The following is a 20009-nucleotide window of genomic DNA, read 5'->3' as shown; positions in this document are numbered from 1 at the left end:
AAAATCGGAAAAGTCAATCTGCTTCCATCTTGAACAGACATGGCACATCACGTCGTTGCGAACGACCACTCCACTTTGTGGGGAATATGTCCACTAACCACGAATCTAAACGGCCATACCTGGAAACAGTCCTGGAGGACTGTTTAGCTTGTCATGCGCTAATTGATTCGGGTGCGACAATATCACTCATCACTCAAACATTGTTTGATGATCTCAAAAGGGCTTTGAAACCAACTAAACGTTGGTTAAAAGTGGAATGATGCGACACTAAACTTCGAGGGGTCACTCAGACTACCTCGCCTCTCACATTGAGAGTCATGCTGAAACTACACTTCCAGGACGTATCGCTCGTTCACCCTGTGTATGTTACCAGCCTCGAAACTGTAACCCTGCTACTTGGCGCAGACTTGATGGATCGGTTACTCCCATTGATGGATTGGAAAACCAACCAGGTATGGTCACAGGCCACAGTGCCTTCTCCACTGACCACACCGTCTCCCCCTAACGCTAGCTGCAACGCAGTCCTTCACGAGGGGTATCTGTCGAAAGCACCCCTTGAGAAAAAGACGTTTAGAAACCTCTTGGTACAAAATCCAATCCACGGAGATAGTACGATATCTCAACACATTCCATCAGCCAACCTGATTGACCATTCTTTTCATGATTTCGAGACAGCTGTCTCTGTGAATAAGAAACTTCCCTCCTCCTTGCAGTCATGTAATACGGTAGTTGAGATGAACTTTTCTTTCCCTTTGGACACTTCCACAAGCACTGCGGCCGTCCCAGCAAGAAAAACATTGATGCGCAGAGTATACTCTGCTTCCGATGATACACCTTCCGCTTTGGGGGGACTGTCACCCCTTACAATGACACTAATGGCGTCAGTCCAGCAACTGACCCGATGACTCCCACTTGTGAAACACTTTGCGATATCACAGACCGATATCCTCGTCTCAGTTCGCAGGTAATGAAGAGGTTGCCACACGCGGACGCGGTGGTGACTGACATGCCTCGACAGCCACTGAGCGTTTTGAAGCACAAACACCAGGAGATTTGGTTGAAAGGTTACAGCCACTCTCATAACAACGCGGCTGCTGAAAACTCGTACGTAGGGTCCGATCTTCTCGTTTGCGCATCGGACACCAACACCAACCGCTGGTGGGGGGGTCCCGAGGCACAAAGGGGGGGAATAGTAGCCCAGACCCATGATGAGCCTCATCGAGGCCGGTGGGGGGGTCAAGACTACGGACAACACCGTACGAGGCCGCCAGAGCATACATCAAATCTAGTTGTAAACTCTCCTATGAGAACAGTGAGGAGCAGACAGGCCCCTAGACGGGGATTATCTTAGAAGACATCTAAGATAGTACTGAGGTGTACCACACTGGTCGTAAAGGAAGTCCAGTGGACTTGTCCACCTCCAAAACTAATGGCATCAATAATCATTCTTTGCCATGCGTAGGTTCCACTACGATACAACTAGTAAAATGCTCCAATCATGTGTTCCGGTAGATAATATTTCAGAATAAATCGGTAGGATAACTGGTCCCCTTGAGTACCAGTACCAATACGAGCAACAGTCAGTCCAGCTACAATCAGTAAGAAGGTTAGAGACTTAACCAATCAAATTACCATTGACAACAGCGACATAGGAGTCACTCAGAGTGCAACACGTGGAGGGGAATCTCCAGTGCACTCTTCCAATGGTTAACACACATGTCACTAATAAATAGGACCCTCCATTCAGGAGTAAAATTATTAGAAGTCATGAACCACGATCACACCACGTATGACTGGTCCAATACTTAAAGAGTACTTCCGTCGTGAGGTTAGCTCCTCCGTGGATAACATAGCTATGAAATAGACTTCATACCTATCGCCACTACAATAGGGGAAGACAGTGACTTGTAGAAAAACTACTACAGACTCCCTTGACACCAATTCTGACTGACCTCCAGGCATTGACCTGAAAATTACCTGACTACGTCAGACTCATTCTGAACAAGTTGTAATCTGCCCGGATACTTGGTTTTCTTCCCTTGACATGCGCGCTTGTGTAAGCATAAGCGCACATGCACAACGGAACATCCAATTAGGATTTATGCTAGGACCACTTAAGGGCCCAAGCAATATACCAGCCTTAGTAAAGTTGAACATTTACTTCTAGGCCTTTGACTCTACAGCACTCACCAGTTTTCTTCCCAGAAGTCCGTAGGTCATACCTGTAGACTGCCCAAAACTGGTGCATTACAGCTGTAGACTTATCATATAGTTATCAACTTAGGATAGCGCCTAAGCAACACACCAAGTAGGAAAAACCCTAGATATGTCATTAGAGACAATGCCATGATAATCATTTTGCCAGAACATTGGACGTATATAGAATACAGTCCAATTAGATGATTTTTTGTGTGAACTATATTTTGTATATTTTTGTTTTGTTTATGCTTTCATTCCTTTTCGGTTCAGTTCCTTTGACACTTAGGAAGTGATAGAGCCATAAACATTTCCCCATACAACCATCACTTAGTGCCACAACGCCGCTCATTGGGGAATGAATGTAATTATATATATTTCATGAGTGTGTGTGCGTTGTTAACATCTGCCTAAGTTACTGCCCAGATCTTCCAGTCTGGACGACGGGTCCGGAACGGCGACCCCAAATCCGGAGAGACTACCAAGGTAAACCACCAGAGGGGGGGACCGCAACGGCAATCACCAACCAGGACATCCCCTGGCCCTTCCTGGGGTACTTTACAGCTTCCAGGGAACCTACCAAGGTACACCAATTGAGGAGACCGCAACGGCGATCACCAACCGGACATCAACTGCCCATCCTTGTGGTGGACGGCTCCGCTTTCAGAGAGCCTACCAAGTTCAACCACCAGAGAGGACTGCAACGATGATCTACCAATGGGACATCACGTGATCATGATTTTATGTTGATTTGTAACTTGCAGGATAAACAAGATCCAAACCACCAGGGGGTATGTCATGACGTTGGCCTCTTTTGGTACAGGGAGGACAGTTGACCCCCCCCTCCCTGTTGCACCACCACCCAACCTACCTCCCACCCCAATCCACCCTGTGTGTAAAGGGTTGTAAAAACTCTAAAATTCCAGGAGAGTCTCTGGCCACTTGGCCCATAGAGAGACACAGGAAATTCTTCCAACTCATAGAATTGGAAAGCCAAGCGACATTTTGTGTTCTGGAGAAGGTATGGAAGATTGGTGAAGAATCCAGCTACGAACTGATCCGCTTGGTACAATTTTGTGATACTCAGAAGAGACAATATAGCCATATTACCATAAAACTGTTTATATAATAGCATCATAATGGTTGTATAGAATGTATTAATAAGGATAAAGCTTTTGTAAGACATTGAGATGCTATGTACTGATGTAATGTGATAGAATTGTATTTCTGTAACCAAATCTAACTCAGCCATAGGCACGCCCCCAGGGACCCATACAGGACCAGGCGTCATTTGACAAGCTGTTCTATGGGCACTATAAAACACCCCTTGATTTACATTTCCCCAGACCAGGCCTACACTCCGTTGGCTAATAGGTTTTACCTTCCAATTCCTCTACTGAAAGTGAACCATACCACGTGGTTAACTTTTAGACTATTGATACCGACAGAATAAGAACAAGTCTTTGATATTAATTATTAGTCTGCAGCTAAGTAAATTATATCATCAAACGCGAAGACCAACGAAACAACCATTCTATGACGACATTAATGAATGTCGCTCTGAAAGATCCATTCTAACCGAGAGAGAGAGAGAGAAAGAGAACGCGGACAAAACTCCCCAACAGAACAGAACTCTCGAACAAGGATCACGACGACACATGAGCGTAAATATATATATTGATTGCAATTGTTCCCGAATGAGTGAGCCTTCAATTGTCAATTGTTAATATTAATGAACTCTGTGTAAACTTCTCAGCTGACCGTTTATGACCCATTGTCTAACAGACCAGCCATGCTTGTTAGCCAGTAGGGCACATTACTATACCAATCCTTTGTGACGATAATTACTGTGTGTATGTTTTTCTGTTAATTACTTAGTGTAGTAAATAAATGATTTTAAGACAATTGATGTATGGATGATTTCAGTAAAGACTGGGTTCGTGCAGATACAACAATTTACGACGTTTGGAATGAGACTGGACTGGAGGTAAAATACACCATTCAACATACACCATTCAACAAGAAGATAATCGGCCTATACTATAATAGAATAGAATATTATAGTACAGGAAAGTTATATTAGGAAAATTATAGCTTTGTAATCTGAATATTCTCCTTGGTGCCCCGATCTCCTAGTTAATTACAATTAAACGATTAATCAGTTTAATCGCGTGATAATAATTACAGGGAGCTAATTGATAAACATATCTTCAGTGTAATGGTACCCCAAAGACACGACACCGGTGTCCTGTGTGAATTTAAATATGCTGTCTCTAATTCTCTCTTTCTTTCTTTCTTTCTTTCTTTCTTTCTTTCTTTCTTTCTTTCTTTCTTTCTTTCTTTCTTTCTTTCTTTCTTTCTCTCTCTCGGAGGACCTGAGCCCTAGGACCATGCCTCAGGACTACCTGGCATGATGACTCCTTGCTGTCCCCAGTCCACCTGGCCGTGCTGCTGCTCCAGTTTCAACTGTTCTGCCTGCGGCTATGGAACCCTGACCTGTTCACCGGACGTGCTACCTGTCCCAGACCTGCTGTTTTCAACTCTCTAGAGACAGCAGGAGCGGTAGAGATGCTCTCAAAGATCGGCTATGAAAAAGCCAACTGACACTTACTCTTGAGTTCCTGACTTGTTGCACCCTAGACAACTACTATGATTATTATTATTTCACCATGCTGGTCATTTATGAACATTTGAACATCTTGGCCATGTTCTGTTATAATCTCCACCCCGGCCGGCACAGCCAGAAGAGGACTGGCCACCCCTCATAGCCTGGTTCCTCTCTAGGTTTCTTCCTAGGTTTTGGCCTTTCTAGGGAGTTTTTCCTAGCCACCGTGCTTCTACACCTGCATTGCTTGCTGTTTGGGGTTTTAGGCTGGGTTTCTGTACAGCACTTTGAGATATCTGCTGATGTAAGAAGGGCTATATAAATACATTTGATTTGATATATATAAACACACACACACACACATATACACCCATTGGAACCCTTTGGTTCCTTCCTCAGGCGTTATTGTTTCTGTTTCAGTTTCCTGTCTGTGCGTTGTTCGTGTTTATTGTTTTGTTTATTAAATTATGCTCTCCTGAACTTGCTTCCCGTCTCCCTGTGCACTCGTTACAACATGTTTCAAATTATATATATGTTGTTAAAGATGCAAGAGCAAACTACTTCTCAAGAGCGAACTACTTAAATCCTTTTGCATGACAATAACTGTATGACAAAATGTCCTGACCACCACAGCACTTCATTATTGATTTTCAATAAACCAGTTTCAGTGCTGTGAAGTGAGCTGAAGCCCGATTGGCACAAACAATATGTTCAATTGTCTTAAACAGAATTTTCGAGTTGTGGGAGTTCTCAGAGATCAGGGGTAGAGAAGTAGTTTGCTCTTGCATCTTTAACCACAACATTGTAATTTATCATCAGATCCTTCATTATCTCATAGAATACTTGAAGTTTGCAGGCTTTCCTTTCACGTTCAGCATTTTTTTTAAACCCTTTTTAAGGGTAACGAGTGTGGTCATCTAACCAAGATGAGACTCTGGCAGACAGTTTATTATTGGTTATATCTGGTGCCACTGAGTCAAACGTAGCCTGACATACAGTATGTAATTGAACCTGTTCAGCAAATCATCAGTGTGATGACACAGAACAGGATCCTTAGTAGAGGATTAAAAAGCATTTGTAAATTTACTAGCAGTTGTGGAGGTATTGATGGGTGAGGGAGTGGGAACAGACACATTTTTAGGTGGAGGAGAAAGCATTTTAAAAACAATACTGAGATGGTCAGAGACACACACATCAATAGTTTCCAAGTTATCAAAATTCAGACCATAGAACAGCACGAGATCAAGAGTATGGCCTTTGTTGTGTGTAGGCCCTGTGGCATGTACCACAATGTTAAAGGATTCTAATAGGTTAAAGATGCACTATGCAGAAATCACTCTGATATTTCCTGGTTGATGAACTTCTAATAGTTCGCTTAATTTCAGTTTGTGACAAAACAAGCAAGTGTGGAGAATCAAACCGCTGTAGAATATAGTTTCCATGATCAAAAATATTGTATTTTCAGCTGTTTGAGGCTGGTGTACAAAGCTGAAAGTAAAAGATATAAAATCGAAACTTAAAAACGGGGAGCATAGAAATAGCGCACATAGAAGATATCTACCAGAGCTACCGCTTCTTAGACTTGCATTCAATGAGAATGACAGATCTATAACACACATTTCTATGTGAAATTGGTCAGGTGGCCCAAAAAGGTACATACATTGCAGCTTTAAAAAACTCCCAACTAGTGTAATATTTGGGAAACACACATGAATGTAAGCAGCATACATTGAAATCATACATTAAAAGCACTAACACTGGTATACACTGGTGATCAACTAGTCGAAACGGCCATATGCCAATATATTTGCACCTCGGTGAACTTCAAGTGAAACAATTTGAAAATGTATCTCAATCCAGGGATGGAAGGTGTTGCTGTACTCCTAATTATCCCACAACAGTTTATGGTAAATGGAGAAGATAAAAATACTGCTGCTTTAGCATTAGCTAACTAACATGAGGATGAACAGTTGTAATTGAATTAAGTCATACAATTGTGTGGTGTTGTGTAGGGGGTATTATAGGTATTATAGGACTTACCCCGATGACAAAGCGGATGATGTTTTTCTCATCACTTCTTCTGATAGAGTTTAACCTTCTATCATTATCACTGGGATTTCCATCTGTTATTATGACCAGTACTTTAGTTGCATCTGCGGTGGCGCCGGCAGCTTGGTCTTCAAAAATGTTGTTCCTGAAATAGATGTATTCAAACAACAGATCAAGCTATCTTTCCTACACCACATTCCTCTTTGATCAGATTCAGAGTATTCGGTTAGAACTTTGAAAGTAAAACTGATTAATAATTATCAACTGGGACCTACAAGACAAAGTCTATTGCCTTATGTGTGTTGGTTAGATAAGCCATGTGCTTTTCTTCCCAAAGTTTAGTCAAGGCTCTCTCCTCTTGGTAGTCTCTGAAGTTGAAAACTGTCCTGGTGTTTGTTGAGAACTGAACCGCTGCGAACTGTCGTTTACAAAAGAGGAAAAGATGACTAATATTGACTAATACCATACTTTACCATAATACCATACTTTCCATTGCACATACACTCTTAGAATTAGTGGTGACTTGAGGAACCCTGAAGATCTTCAAGGAACCCCTGGAGTTCCTCAAGGAACCATTGCTAGTCAAGTGGTTCATATTTGCACCTTTGGTTAGTTGAGGGGTTCTTGGAGGAACTTTGAATGGTTCAATGTGGCATTGGGTTCGTGGAGGAACCCTGGAGTAGAGGCGTGGCTTAGTATGGGCGTGGCTTTAAGATACAGTATATATTTTGTAGGCCACCCGTAAGAGTAAATGTCACTCCTGTTTATCTGTTCTGCTGTATTGTCATCACATGTGAAGGTTAAACAATAATATTTTTGTATTGTCAATGAGGTTTACAGAGGTGTTCCTCAAGAGCCTGTGCTCTTCCAAAATGGGAATAGTTGCCACTTTATTACTATATGTGAACAGAATTAATATTATTAAAATTTTATTGAAATATATAATATGTATAAATATTAAAGGATTTAGTTTGCAGTGTGAAACTTAACATGATGAACAGGAATGACATTTACGCTAACGGGTGTCCAAAAAGTGCCTATCTGAAAGCCACGGCTCCAATCTGATAGGCTGCCACCACTACAATATATTATTAAAAAGGTTCAAAATGTAACTCCTCCCATCAGAAAAAGGTTATGGTTTGAACCTTTACACAGGGGTTCCTCCAAGACCCTTTTAAGAAGAGGTTCCTCAAGGAACCTGTTTGAACTGGAAAGGTTCCGCCGGAATGGCAACCCAAATGGTTCTTCTAGGCACCTTTACTTCTAAGAGTGTAGAGAAACAGATGTATGTTCAGCAACCTCACGAGCATGATTTAAGTTATGAACTTTAAAAGGGAAGAATACCTTGATTGAGGAGTTTTTTAGGGTTGTCATGATATTGTTTATGAAACCTTTGTTCTTATCAAATTCATCCGCTGTCATGCTTCCTGATCCGTCAAAGAGGAAAACGAGGTCCACTATTTTCTTAGTACATTCTGTTAGAGAAAGTGAATTACATAAGTCTATATGATGTACAACACTCACAACATTCTTCACATATTCAGGAATCCAGATCTTATCATTCACAATTAATATTTTGTGACCTAATCCTAATGTAATTTAGCATGACATGAATAAACAGTCAATATATACCAAAAAATCTTAGGTTATTTTATCTACAGATATGTTCAAGTTTCACTGTTATACCTTGGAAGGCAGGTGTGAAGTTCGAGGTGATGTGGAGCTGGCTGTTGAACTGATAACAGATACTGTTCAGATAGGAGTTCCCATCACACTCGTGTGCCAGGCCAGGGCTGCAGGCCTGAATGAGGAGAATACGTCATTGTAAATGTGATAAAATAATGGATTTTCTGGTGGACCTCAGATGTCTTCAAAAGAGAGAGTTACAGGAATTTGGCATGATCATTTTTAGATTGCTTAGCTATTGTTTTATAACTCAAGTGAAACAAGTCATTCAGGTTTACACAGGCAGCCCAATTCTGATCTTTTTTCCACTAATTGGTGGAGCTGATCTGATTGGTCAAAAGACCAATTAGTGAAGAAAAATGCAGAATTGGGCTGCCTATGTAAATGCTGCCAAACATATTACATATGGAGTATTTGAAAACAAGAACATGATCAAATTAAATGTTTGGTGGTTATCTTACAGTGAACGTTGGAGGAGAAGTAGATTGTCCAGCCATAGACAGTCCAATGTACTTGATTGTGTCAGTTTCTGTTGGAAGGGAAAAGGCAGACTTGCAGAATCAACTAGTGTTTCTCATTTTCAAGATCTTGTTGACATTTCAACAATATTTTAATACTCGATTAGCCATGGTTACCGTGATAGGTGTTACATGTTCTAATAATACTTATAATTATTCATTTTGTTAAGGTAGCCACCTTTCTAAATTGCAGTCCAGTAAGTACAGTATAGTGCATCATCAACATCCATCTCTACCTTGAGGAGTGTAACAGTCTGTACAGTTTGTTCGGTCTTGAGCACATCTACAGATTCCACCAGATCCGTTCTTCTGATGTGGCGCACTGACCATTACCCTGTGTGCGAAAAATAAAAAGGTTAGTTTGGCCAATTTAGATGAGACTGCATACACTTGTTATACATATGACAAACTTTAGATCAAGAATGGTTGCATAACATTTCTGACAATGTGGTAAATTACTTTTGTATATCTGTTTTCTTTTGGTTACTAAGGTTAGAATAGCAACGGCATGGTGAAGGAGGAAAGCAGGATGTTGTCAGAGGTGTGATTTGACGGAACACAAGTCAGAATTTCCATTCCATCAACGTATGCATAACTAATACACTGATGCACATTAGTCATGGGCATTGGATGCAGCTCACATCATTTAAGAAACGAAAGAAGAATATAATATGTGGATGCTACCATGAAAGGATAATCCTCAATGAGTCTTGAATAACAATGAGTGAGAAAGTTACAGAGGCATAAACTCCCCTGTTATTGTAGTGGTGAGAGGTTAGCATGTCTTGGGGTGTGATATTTGTACGTCTAACACTCAAAAGGTGTTGTACTTTCTAAACGCTTCACCAGACACGGATGAAGATACCCTCAAATTAAAGCTGCCAGTCTGCACTTTAACCTCATAGTCATTATATCATTTAAAATCCAAAGTGCTGGAGTACAGAGCCAAAACAACAAAAAATGTGTAACTGTCCCAATACTTTTGGAGCTTACAGAAACATATATATATTTCTAAATACATAGCTATGGATATATATAGTGCATGTTTGCAGATACAGGTGCATTTTTCTGGTCATTTTTGTTTCCTCAGGTTTGTGATATTGTTTTGCAGATTAAGTTTGTAATACTTAGCATTTTTCACTATGACGATAACAGTAACACTTGCCCTTTCTCCTTGCCAGATATGAATTGCAGGACTTTGTATCCAAAGAAATCCTGTTCTGCCCCCTTGTAGATTTTTGGGTTTGCTTCATCGATGTTGAAAGCCATTGAAGAGACAGCTGGCGAGTGAAAATAAAGAAGGGTACAATCGGATGATAGACACAACTATTTGGGTTAGATGCATAAAAATTATATTCTTTAATATTTGCTGTCTATAAGGCCTAATCCACGATTTACAATAAAATACGTCATCTAAACAGCATTTCACACAAATGTTCGATATCCGATCTTCCCTACAACACAGGAAATTGGCATATTTTCATATTTTAGATTGTGGTCAGTGAAAACCAGTGCCGGCACTATGGGGGCATTGGGGCGGGGGGCAATGACTTTGACTTTTGACTTTTGTGCCCACCCAAAAAACCTTCTATCAACATTTGGATACAGTCATTTATTGATATAAATATTACTACACCAGAGCTACATGCTCTAGCCAGTCAAACTGCCCGCCAGTTCATTGCCAACCCTGTAGCCTATTTTATACTCAACAAGCAAGAGCAAGCTGCTTCTCCCTATTAGTTAAAAGAAATTGCTCAAAATAAGTGACCAAACTATATTGCTATTCCTGGGACTTGCATTGAGCTAGGATACTCGTACAAGAGCTATTATCAATAGAGAGAGGAGAGGGGAAGAGAGAGAGGCCAGTGGAGCCGATGCTTGCAGAGATGCGTGAATTGCGCAAGACGGGAATAGTGAAGACAGAGATGTGTTACAAATTTGGGTAATTCATATATTAATCAATCATTCGTAGGCCTAGGCTGCCATACCCCCTGACCTGTGCTATGTAAGACCGGGTCATAGAATATCCACCAGAGACAGATTTAAATATCATATAGCTCTTCATAATAAATACCCCCAGCTGATCATAGTCTGGCGCAGGCTCTGGTGAAAACAAGTAAAGGTTCAATGTGTAAGATGTGCACATGGATGAAAAGGTGCATAAACGTATTTTGAGGAATCATCATTTACATTTTTTTGACTGAACATAGGTGTGCTATAGGCTACTGTGGTTCAACCAGAACTGCCATCAATAGTTAATGTAGCTGTAACATTGTAAATAACTTCTTTATAACTTTTTCACTATGAAAAATGTGTGATAAATGGCCAAAAGTTAATGCTTATCATTGAGTGACTAAAACACATGAATCGACAAGGAAGTTGTATCTAGGTTTAAAAGGTTAAGTGACCTATGGTCCCAACCAACTACTGCCTTAAATTTAAAAAAGTGGAAGTCGGTTACCGTTATTGACTTGAAACCACAAGATACTGTATGACTAGTTCTGTTTTCTAAAAAGCCCCCAAATAGTGACAATGGAGCATCTAACAAGTAAATTAAATTCAGAGCATTGAATTTTTGATCCCCATTAGTCGATGGCAATGGCAACATTAGGCACCTTCCTTTTACATAAATTATCCTTGTGCAAGTTAAGCATCCATTTTGAAAACATATCCTCCTCTACAGTACTTCAAGTTTGTCTACTGATTGCAATGGTGTGAACAGTTCAACATATTTAGATTTAGTCAGGAATAGCAAAACTAAAACTAAACTGTAATTTAAAACGTGTAATATTGAAAGTAATTTACTTCTTTTTACTATTTGAGCTAATGATGTTTTGTCCAACCCCTTTAATATGTAATTGAATATTAAGTTGAGTGAAATCCTGATAATCAGCGCTTACCCATGGCTGCCATGCAGGTGAGTAGGCAGAGGGGTCCCTGCCTGGACATCTTCTATTTCTCTTTGTTCACTAGCATGCAGTGAGGAAAATATTGCAACACTCAACCTTTGCAAATGAAACTTACTTGTCTTCCTGCACTTTGTTTCCTGTGTGCCTCTTCTTATATGAGGTGTCTCCACCCCCAAAAGTAGCTGTGGTAGTTCACTATCATTTGGGTGAGTATGTGGATGTACATTCCCAGGTTAGCCTATACGTTACCTGGGCTTCTCCCAAATCGTTACAACATGGCACTGTGTTCTGAATTACATTTAGGCTAACAGTTGGTTAAATACATTCTTGCCCTGGGTCCCATAATTGGTTAGTCCAGCCCAAATAAATGGCTCTGGTCCAGTGTGTGTTGGAACCTTCATTGTTAATGCTTTGCTTATTGGTTATGTGGTGCATTGCCACAGAACCATGTTAGTGGAAGATTCATAAATGATCCCTGTGCAAGTTAAGCATCCATTTGAAAACATATCCTCCTCTACTTCAACTATACTTATTGGTTACAATGGTGTGAACGGTTCAACATACTTCAGTATTTCATACTCAGCTCCCCAAAAAATAAACTGTAATTTAAAATATGTAAGTCATTTACTTTTTTACGAGTTCAGCTGAGGTTTTCTCCAACCACTTTAATATGTAATTGAATATTAAGCTGAGTGAAATCCTGATAGTCAGCGCTTACCCATGGCTGCCATGCAGGTGAGCAGGCAGAGGGGTCCCTGCCTGGACATCTTCTCCCTCACTTTGTTCACTAGCATGAGGTGAGGAAAATATTGCACCACTCAACCTTTGCAAATGAAAATGACTTGTATTCTTGCACTTTGTTTCCTGTGTGCCTCGTCTTATATGAGAGTGTCTCCACTCACGAAAGTAGCTGCAAAGTAGCTGCGGTGGATTATTATCATTTGGGTGAGAAAGTGGATGTACATGTTTTATGCAATTTCCTCTTTTGCACTATTGGTATTGGTACATTGCCCCATCCCCTTCTTTTATACTTCCCCAGTGAAAATACCTTATAAGTATCAAATGTGAGAACCCTGTCAAGAAAACCGGTACAGAGTACATACTGTGGTGGCTAATTTCTGCATTACCAAATGAGGAGAGTTACAAACACACCAGTCTGAGTTAAACTACATCTTTAATACTTAAGATACTTTTGCAAAAGCACTTGACCTTCAATAATGCATTCTCTCGAATGAACCATTGAATAAGGTGCCTACACCTCAATACAAAGAGTTTTTATACTCAAGGTCCACCCCTCTCAACGTACATGACAAACCACAGATACATAGAATGGGTCACAAGGTTAAGTTTTGTATGACAGATATCCACACAGCAGGCAGTAACTGCTATATCAACAGGGTTCATTATATAGCCCAGTATCTGGTCCCCTTAGAACCGTCCCTCCCTGGTACGGTATTGAACAGAACGATTAGCTCATGTCCTCTGGAATGCTTTTTAGGCGTTCTTATCAAAATACATCATAAATCTCCTCTGTCAGTGCTATCTCATAGAGGCCCATCCTCAGTAAAACACCTCTTGTTCCCACTCCTGGACAGGCTCACTGGGGGGAGTGAGCCTCTAGGCCATATACTATCACAGGATAAGTGCAAGATCTAAGAGAGGACATACAATGGTCCCAGACACTACCATAAACCTCCCCACAATAAAGAAAAGGAGGGAGTGACTTGCTCACAGACATTGTGGAGACAAGTCTTTGGTTTTCCCATTAATCACGCCATCCCTTCACATGGTTTAAGAATAGGTAAAGACACATTCACATATAAAAGACAAGTCTGACCTCTCCCCCTCTCTGGGCCCCAAGTGACTGAGCCCCAGCTAAGGGAAACGTGCAACTGAAACATACCAGAGTGCAAAGGACACTTTCTAATGACAAGTATCTCACATAAGCATATTATACTAATAAAACAGCTTAATCATCTATGTTACCCAACTAATTCTGATTCATCCACCACAATACTACAGAGGCAACAACAAACATATGAGAAAGCTTATTTGGCTATTCAGTTGAGTTTCATTTTATTTCACGTATGACTATAGTTTCGTTTTATTAATTGTGTTTGAAATCACATAGGCCTAGCAGCAGCGCAAGAACAGTTACTTTGTCTAACCTCAGACACTTCTGGATACCAGTTTGATTGAGATTCTCCTTGCTTCAATTTTACTTAATAATTTTAATCAAATTTTGTCCTAATTGCCACATTGTACACATTGACATTTGCTCTAATAAGATAAATAGTTAGCTAGTTGCTAAATGTCTGTCAGGGGAAGGGTGTTGGTACCTTTTTAACCACAATGCTCTTTGGCTATGCAGTGACATCAGTTTCACACTTGCACAGTGTGAAATGTTTCAACACCTTAATGTTTGCTGTTTGTGCTGTTTTGCATATCATAATTGTATTTGATGTGTGTATCTTTGTAATTACAGGTCTCATTTGCAAAAGAGACATTGGTCACAATATGACTCCCTGTCAAAATAAGGTTAAATATAAGAAATATTACATTAGTGTTGGGAACCCCCTATGTGTTTGGACTGTCACTGCATGACTTATTGCAGTGTATTGTAGAGTGCAAAGTTCAGAGGATGTCCTCTGGTGATTGCAACATTTCACTTCTGTTTTGACACACCATCTAGAAGTTTTTGTTTGTGTTTTCTCTTTCTTCCTGCCTCCTCTTCTACCCTATCCCAGGTAATTTGTTGCTTTTTTGTGTTGGTTTTCCTTATAGTTGCTTATGTAGCATCTTTGGGTTTTAGAAAAGCAATATATAATAATATGTATTAAACGAAAAGCCTAATTTCTGCAAATTATTAATTGCAGAACTGCCTACATACTTGCCACTGGTTTAAAACCCTCAAGCAGGTATTCCCAAACTGGGGCAATGCCGTCGGGGGTAAGCCAAATTAAAATGTGATTCACATCTATAATTTTTTTTTTATATATATAAAATAAATTCACATTTTCAAACAGTCCATTTCCTAAGGTCCGCGTCCATAGAGACACATACCAGCTCTACTGGTATTACTGCTACTGTAAAAGTGTAGGTTCCGTCCCTCTCTTCGCCTCAACCTGGGCTCGAACCAGGGACCCTTGCACACATCAACAACTGACACCCCACGAAGCATCGTTACCCACCGTGCCACAAAAGCAACGCAAGGGGAAACCCTACTTCAAGTCTCAGAGCGAGTGACGTCACTGATTGAAACGCTATTAGCGCGCACCACCGCTAACTAACTAGCCATTTCACATCGGTTACACTACTACCAGCAGTACTACACCTGCACCTGTTGACGACACAAGTTGTTCTGCTTCCACGAGCACATCTAATGCTAGCATCAGTAATTCTACATTTGTTGTTAGCTCAGCTAGCATGGACACTGACGGTTGTGAATCTGATGCAGCCGAAGAGCTACTGCCCCCTTACCCGGGAAAGCACAGAACAACAGACAGGGACGTTGGACCATCGAAGAGGCGCACATATGATGAGAACTACATTGATTTGGGGTTCACTTATATTGGAAGTAGTGTCTTTCCTAAGCCACAGTGTGTTATATGTGCAAAAGTACTATCTCACAACTCTATGAAACCTTCACTCTTGCGCAGACATTTAGAAACAAAACATGCCAATTTGAAAAATAAGCCACAGGAGTTTTTTGAGCGAGAATTAAGACGACTTTCGAGTAGTAAGACGTATAAAAACAACAGGTACCATTAATAAGAAAGTGCTAGAAGAGTCTTATATGGTGAGCTACCGAGTAGTTAGGACAGGCAAGCCCCATACTATTGTGGAGGACTTAATTCTTCCAGCTGCCGCGGATATGGCTGGGACAATTCTGGGGGAAAAGGCCCAAAAAACTATACAGGCAATGTCATCATCAAACAATAGTTTCCTGACGCATCAGTGACATGGCAGGAGATGTTTTGAAACAATTACTGCTTCGCATACAAGCCTGTGAATTCTGTGCATTACAGCTGGATGAGTCAACAGATGTGGCGGGCCTGGCACAGTTTCTGGTATATGTCCGTTACGTTTATGGGGGGTAAATTAAGGAAGACATCCTCTTCTGCAAACCACTGGAAATAGGACAACAGAAGAGGATATTTTTTAAGTACCGGACAGCTTTGTGACATCAAATGGACTTTGGTGGTCAAGATGTGTTGGTATCTGCACTGATGGAGCAGTTGCTCCTGACGCCACCTGGGTACACTGCAGCCTCCACCGAGAGGCTCTTGCTGCCAAGGGAATGCCTGACAGCTTGATAGACATTTTGGACACTACAGTGAAAATGGTTGACTTTGTTAAAGGAAGGCCCCTGAACGTGTATTTTCTGCACTATGCAATGATATGGGCAGCGACCATGTAACGCTTTTACAACATACAGAAGTGAGCTGGTTATCAAGGGGCAAAGTATTGACACGCTTTTTTGAATTGAGAGACGAGCTTAAAGTTCTTTACTTATCATAATTTTCACTTGTCTGACCGCTTGCATGATGACAAGTTTCTCACACAACTGGCCTATCTGGGTGATGTTTTTTCTCGCCTGAATGATCTGAATCTAGGATTACAGGGACTCTCCGCAACTATATTCAATATGTGGGACAAAATTGAGGTTATGATTAAGAAGTTGGAGCTCTACTCTGTCTGCATTAACAAGGACACAGGTCTTGTAATCATTGTATGATTTTTTGTGTGCAAATGAACTAAAGCTTACAAATGTGATATAGCGAAACACCTGAGTGAGTTTGGTGTGCAATTACGCAGGTACTTTCCCAAAACGGATGACACAAACAACTGGATTTGTTGTCCCTTTCATGCCCAGCCTCCAGTCCACTTACCGATATCTGAACAAGAGAGCCTCATCGAAATTGCAACAAGCTGTGCTGTGAAAATTGAATTTAAATCAGAAGCCACTGCCAGATTCCTGGATTGGGCTGTGCTCAGAGTATCCTGCCTTGGCAAATCGCGCTGCTAAGACACTGATGCCCTTTGCAACCAGGTACCTATGTGAGAGTGGATTCTCGGCCCTCACTAGCATGAAAACTAAATACAGGCACAGACTGTGTGTGGAAAATGATTTAAGACAGATTCTCTTCAATACAACCCAACATTGCAGAGTTATGAGCATCCTTTTAAGCACACCCTTCTCATTAACTAGTTGTGAGTTATTCACAATTTTCGATGAACAAATAAGGTTTTATATGTAAGATAGTTAAATAAAGAGTAAAATTATTGATTATATTATTATTTGTGCCCTGGTCCTATAAGAGCTCTTTGTCACTTCCCACGTGCCAGGTTGTGACAAACTCACACTCATTCTTATGTTTAATAAATGTTTTGTATAGTGTGTGTGTGGCAGGCTTACAATGATGGCAAAAAACAACATTTGAGAGTGCGCTGACCCTGGTGCTAGAGGGGGTACGCAGCTGGAGGTGTTTGAAGGGGTACGCGACTATGAAAAGTTTGGGAACCACTGCTCTAGACTCTATTGACGCTCCGAAGAGTCAGTCTAAGTCATGTAATACAAAAATTCCTATCAAAATCAGTCAGTTTAAGCTATAGATATCTGTTTTTTTGCATGGGCTGTGGCTAAATCCACCGAATCCGCTTATGGCGGCCTTCTGCATCTGTGGTGGAAGATTGCCGAGCTACAGCGTTTTTTGAAAAACCATGAAACATCCTGAAAATTGGTCTTCTCATGAAAACAACTGTATCGTTCGGACGGTTTGGCTTGTATGGCCACTTTATGGAAATATAGAGCAAAACGGAGAACACTACGACCCCCACAATTGTCAGAGGACTCGTCTGAAGGTAACCGGTACCAGTTTAAAAGATTAATGGAAGTATGGAGGTAGTTTGTGCCTACCCAAAAAATGGGGTTCAATGTGTGTCCAATAACAACAACATCCAGAGCTTTCTTATACAGTATCTCCTAGAAATGGGACAGACATTTTAAAGCCTTATTCCTTTTGATTTATTTTTTACTGTTTTATTTGCAATTCATGAATGTGCTATTCGGTTTAGACTCTTAAGTATTATTAACAGCTCTACTGATCTGGTTAGAAGCAAGAGAAATTAGTAGTGCCATTCTATTTCTGGAACTTCTGCATTTTCCTAGTTATTTGGTAGCCTTATTGATATCCCAATGTTTTCTCTTATAGGTTAAGAAGCCTATACACCATATTATTTTATCAAAGTTGATGTGGCCACCGAATGAAACCACCATGCTACCCAACATTGGCTTGCATAACTTTCTCCTCCAGTTGTATTGATACTAGTGGCAACTTTAATCCTGTCTTTCCACTTTATTTGTATGCTATTTGTGTCTTTGTTTTGCTTAAAATTGTGTTTTGTTCCCTGTGGGGTATTTATGCTATACTGGATACCATGTGTTATGACTGGGTGAGATTCTTCTTTTTGTAACAGGATCCACTCCTATTCTTGCTCTACATAAATGACATGGATTCAGCCTGTTCATGCCCTCTGTTCCAGTATGTGGATGACTGGTTTCACAAAAGAATAAGGAGACCATTGAAAAGACCCTAAGCAATGAATTGACTAAAGTCAGTAAGTGGTTATCCGACAACAAACTGTCTCTGCATTTAGGCAAGACAGAATGTATCCTGTTTGGTTCCAAACACAAAGTGAGAAACTCTTCCAACTTCTCGGTCAAGTGTAATGGTCTAGCGGTGAAGGAGAAATGCTGCATTACATACTTGGGATGTAATCTGGACCAACACATGACAGGTGAACTCATGGTTCTGAAAGTCATTGGGAAGGTTCACTACAGGACAAAGTTCCTGGAAATAGACACCAAGTTCCTGGATACAGAGACTATGAGGACCCTGACAACATCTCTGATTCTCAGTACATCATGCAGAGAGGAATAAATATCTCTCCGGAAAGCAGAAGGGCGGAGGTCTGTGTTTCATGATTAATGACTCATGGTGTAATTCTGGGCACATACTGGAACTCAAGACATTTTGTTCACCCGACCTAGAATAGCTCACAATTAAACGCTGACCATATTATTTCCCAAGAGAATTCTCCTCCGTCATCGCCACGGATGTTACATCCCACCTCAAGCCGAAACATTGGCGGCTCTCAAAGAACTTCACTGGACTTTATGCAAACTGGAAATCACATATCCTGAGGCTGCATTTATTCTAGCTGGGTATTTTAACAAAGCAAATCTGAGGACTAGGCTGCCGAAGTTCTATCAACATCTTGACTGTCCTACTCGCGCGAACTAAGACTCTCGACCATTGCAATTCAAACTTCCGGAATGCTTACAAGGCCCTCCCCCGCCCTCCATTTGGCAAATCTGACCACGACTCCATCTTGCTCCTCCCGTCCTATAGGCAGAAACTCAAACAGGAAGTGCCCGTGCTTCGTACTATTCAATGCTGGTCTGACCAATCGGAATCCACGCTTCAGGATTGTTTTGATCACGTGGACTGGGATATGTTCCGGGTAGCTTGTGAAAATAATCTAGACGCATACACAGATACGGTGACTGAGTTCATAAGGAAGTGTATAGGAGATGTAGTACCCACTGTGACTATTAAAACCTACCCTAACCAGAAATTGTGGCTAGATGATAGCATTCATGCGAAACTGAAAGTGCGAACCACCGCATTTAACCAGGGCAAGGTGACTGGTAATATGGCAGAATAAAAAAAGTGTAGCTATTCACTCCGCAACGCAATCAAACAAACTAAATGTCAGTATAGAGATAAAGGGGAGTCACAATTCAACGGCTCAGACACGTTATGTATGTGGCGGGAACTACAGACAATCACGGACTACAAAAGGAAAACCAGCCACGTCGTTGAGACCGACGTCTTGCTTCCGGACAGGCTAAACCCATTCTTCGCACGCTTTGAGGATACCACAGTGCCACCGACGCGGTCCGCTACCAAGGACTGTGGGCTCTCCTTCTCCGTGGCCAATGTGAGTAAAGCATTTAAACCCTCACAAGTGAGTAAAGAG

The 20009-nt window shown here is 41.0% G+C and overlaps 1 protein-coding gene across 3 annotated transcripts in view; it reads right to left on the bottom strand.

Moving 5' to 3' along the window:
* The window catches only part of LOC106588086 (integrin alpha-L), a 38359-nt gene extending 25453 nt beyond the window's left edge, over positions 1 to 12906 (bottom strand). The window contains exons 1-9 of one of the 3 annotated variants that reach the window (XM_014176755.2): positions 12682 to 12882; positions 11955 to 12023; positions 10220 to 10334; positions 9291 to 9388; positions 8998 to 9065; positions 8537 to 8651; positions 8195 to 8325; positions 7126 to 7268; positions 6842 to 6995 (exon numbers count right to left, since the gene is read on the bottom strand). In XM_014176755.2, the coding sequence (XP_014032230.2) occupies positions 6842 to 6995; positions 7126 to 7268; positions 8195 to 8325; positions 8537 to 8651; positions 8998 to 9065; positions 9291 to 9388; positions 10220 to 10334; positions 11955 to 12003 (873 nt within the window). In that variant the 5' untranslated portion in view covers positions 12004 to 12023; positions 12682 to 12882. Of the gene's footprint in view, positions 1 to 6841; positions 6996 to 7125; positions 7269 to 8194; positions 8326 to 8536; positions 8652 to 8997; positions 9066 to 9290; positions 9389 to 10219; positions 10335 to 11954; positions 12108 to 12681 lie in introns of those variants that run through there. The other 2 variants (XM_014176753.2, XM_014176754.2) reach the window with 2 other exon arrangements.
* Between the last annotated feature and the right edge of the window lie 7103 nt (positions 12907 to 20009).

Source organism: Salmo salar, chromosome ssa02, assembly GCF_905237065.1.
Source record: "Salmo salar chromosome ssa02, Ssal_v3.1, whole genome shotgun sequence".
Lineage (NCBI taxonomy): Eukaryota > Metazoa > Chordata > Actinopteri > Salmoniformes > Salmonidae > Salmo > Salmo salar.
This window is presented reverse-complemented; position numbering and strand designations above follow the sequence as displayed.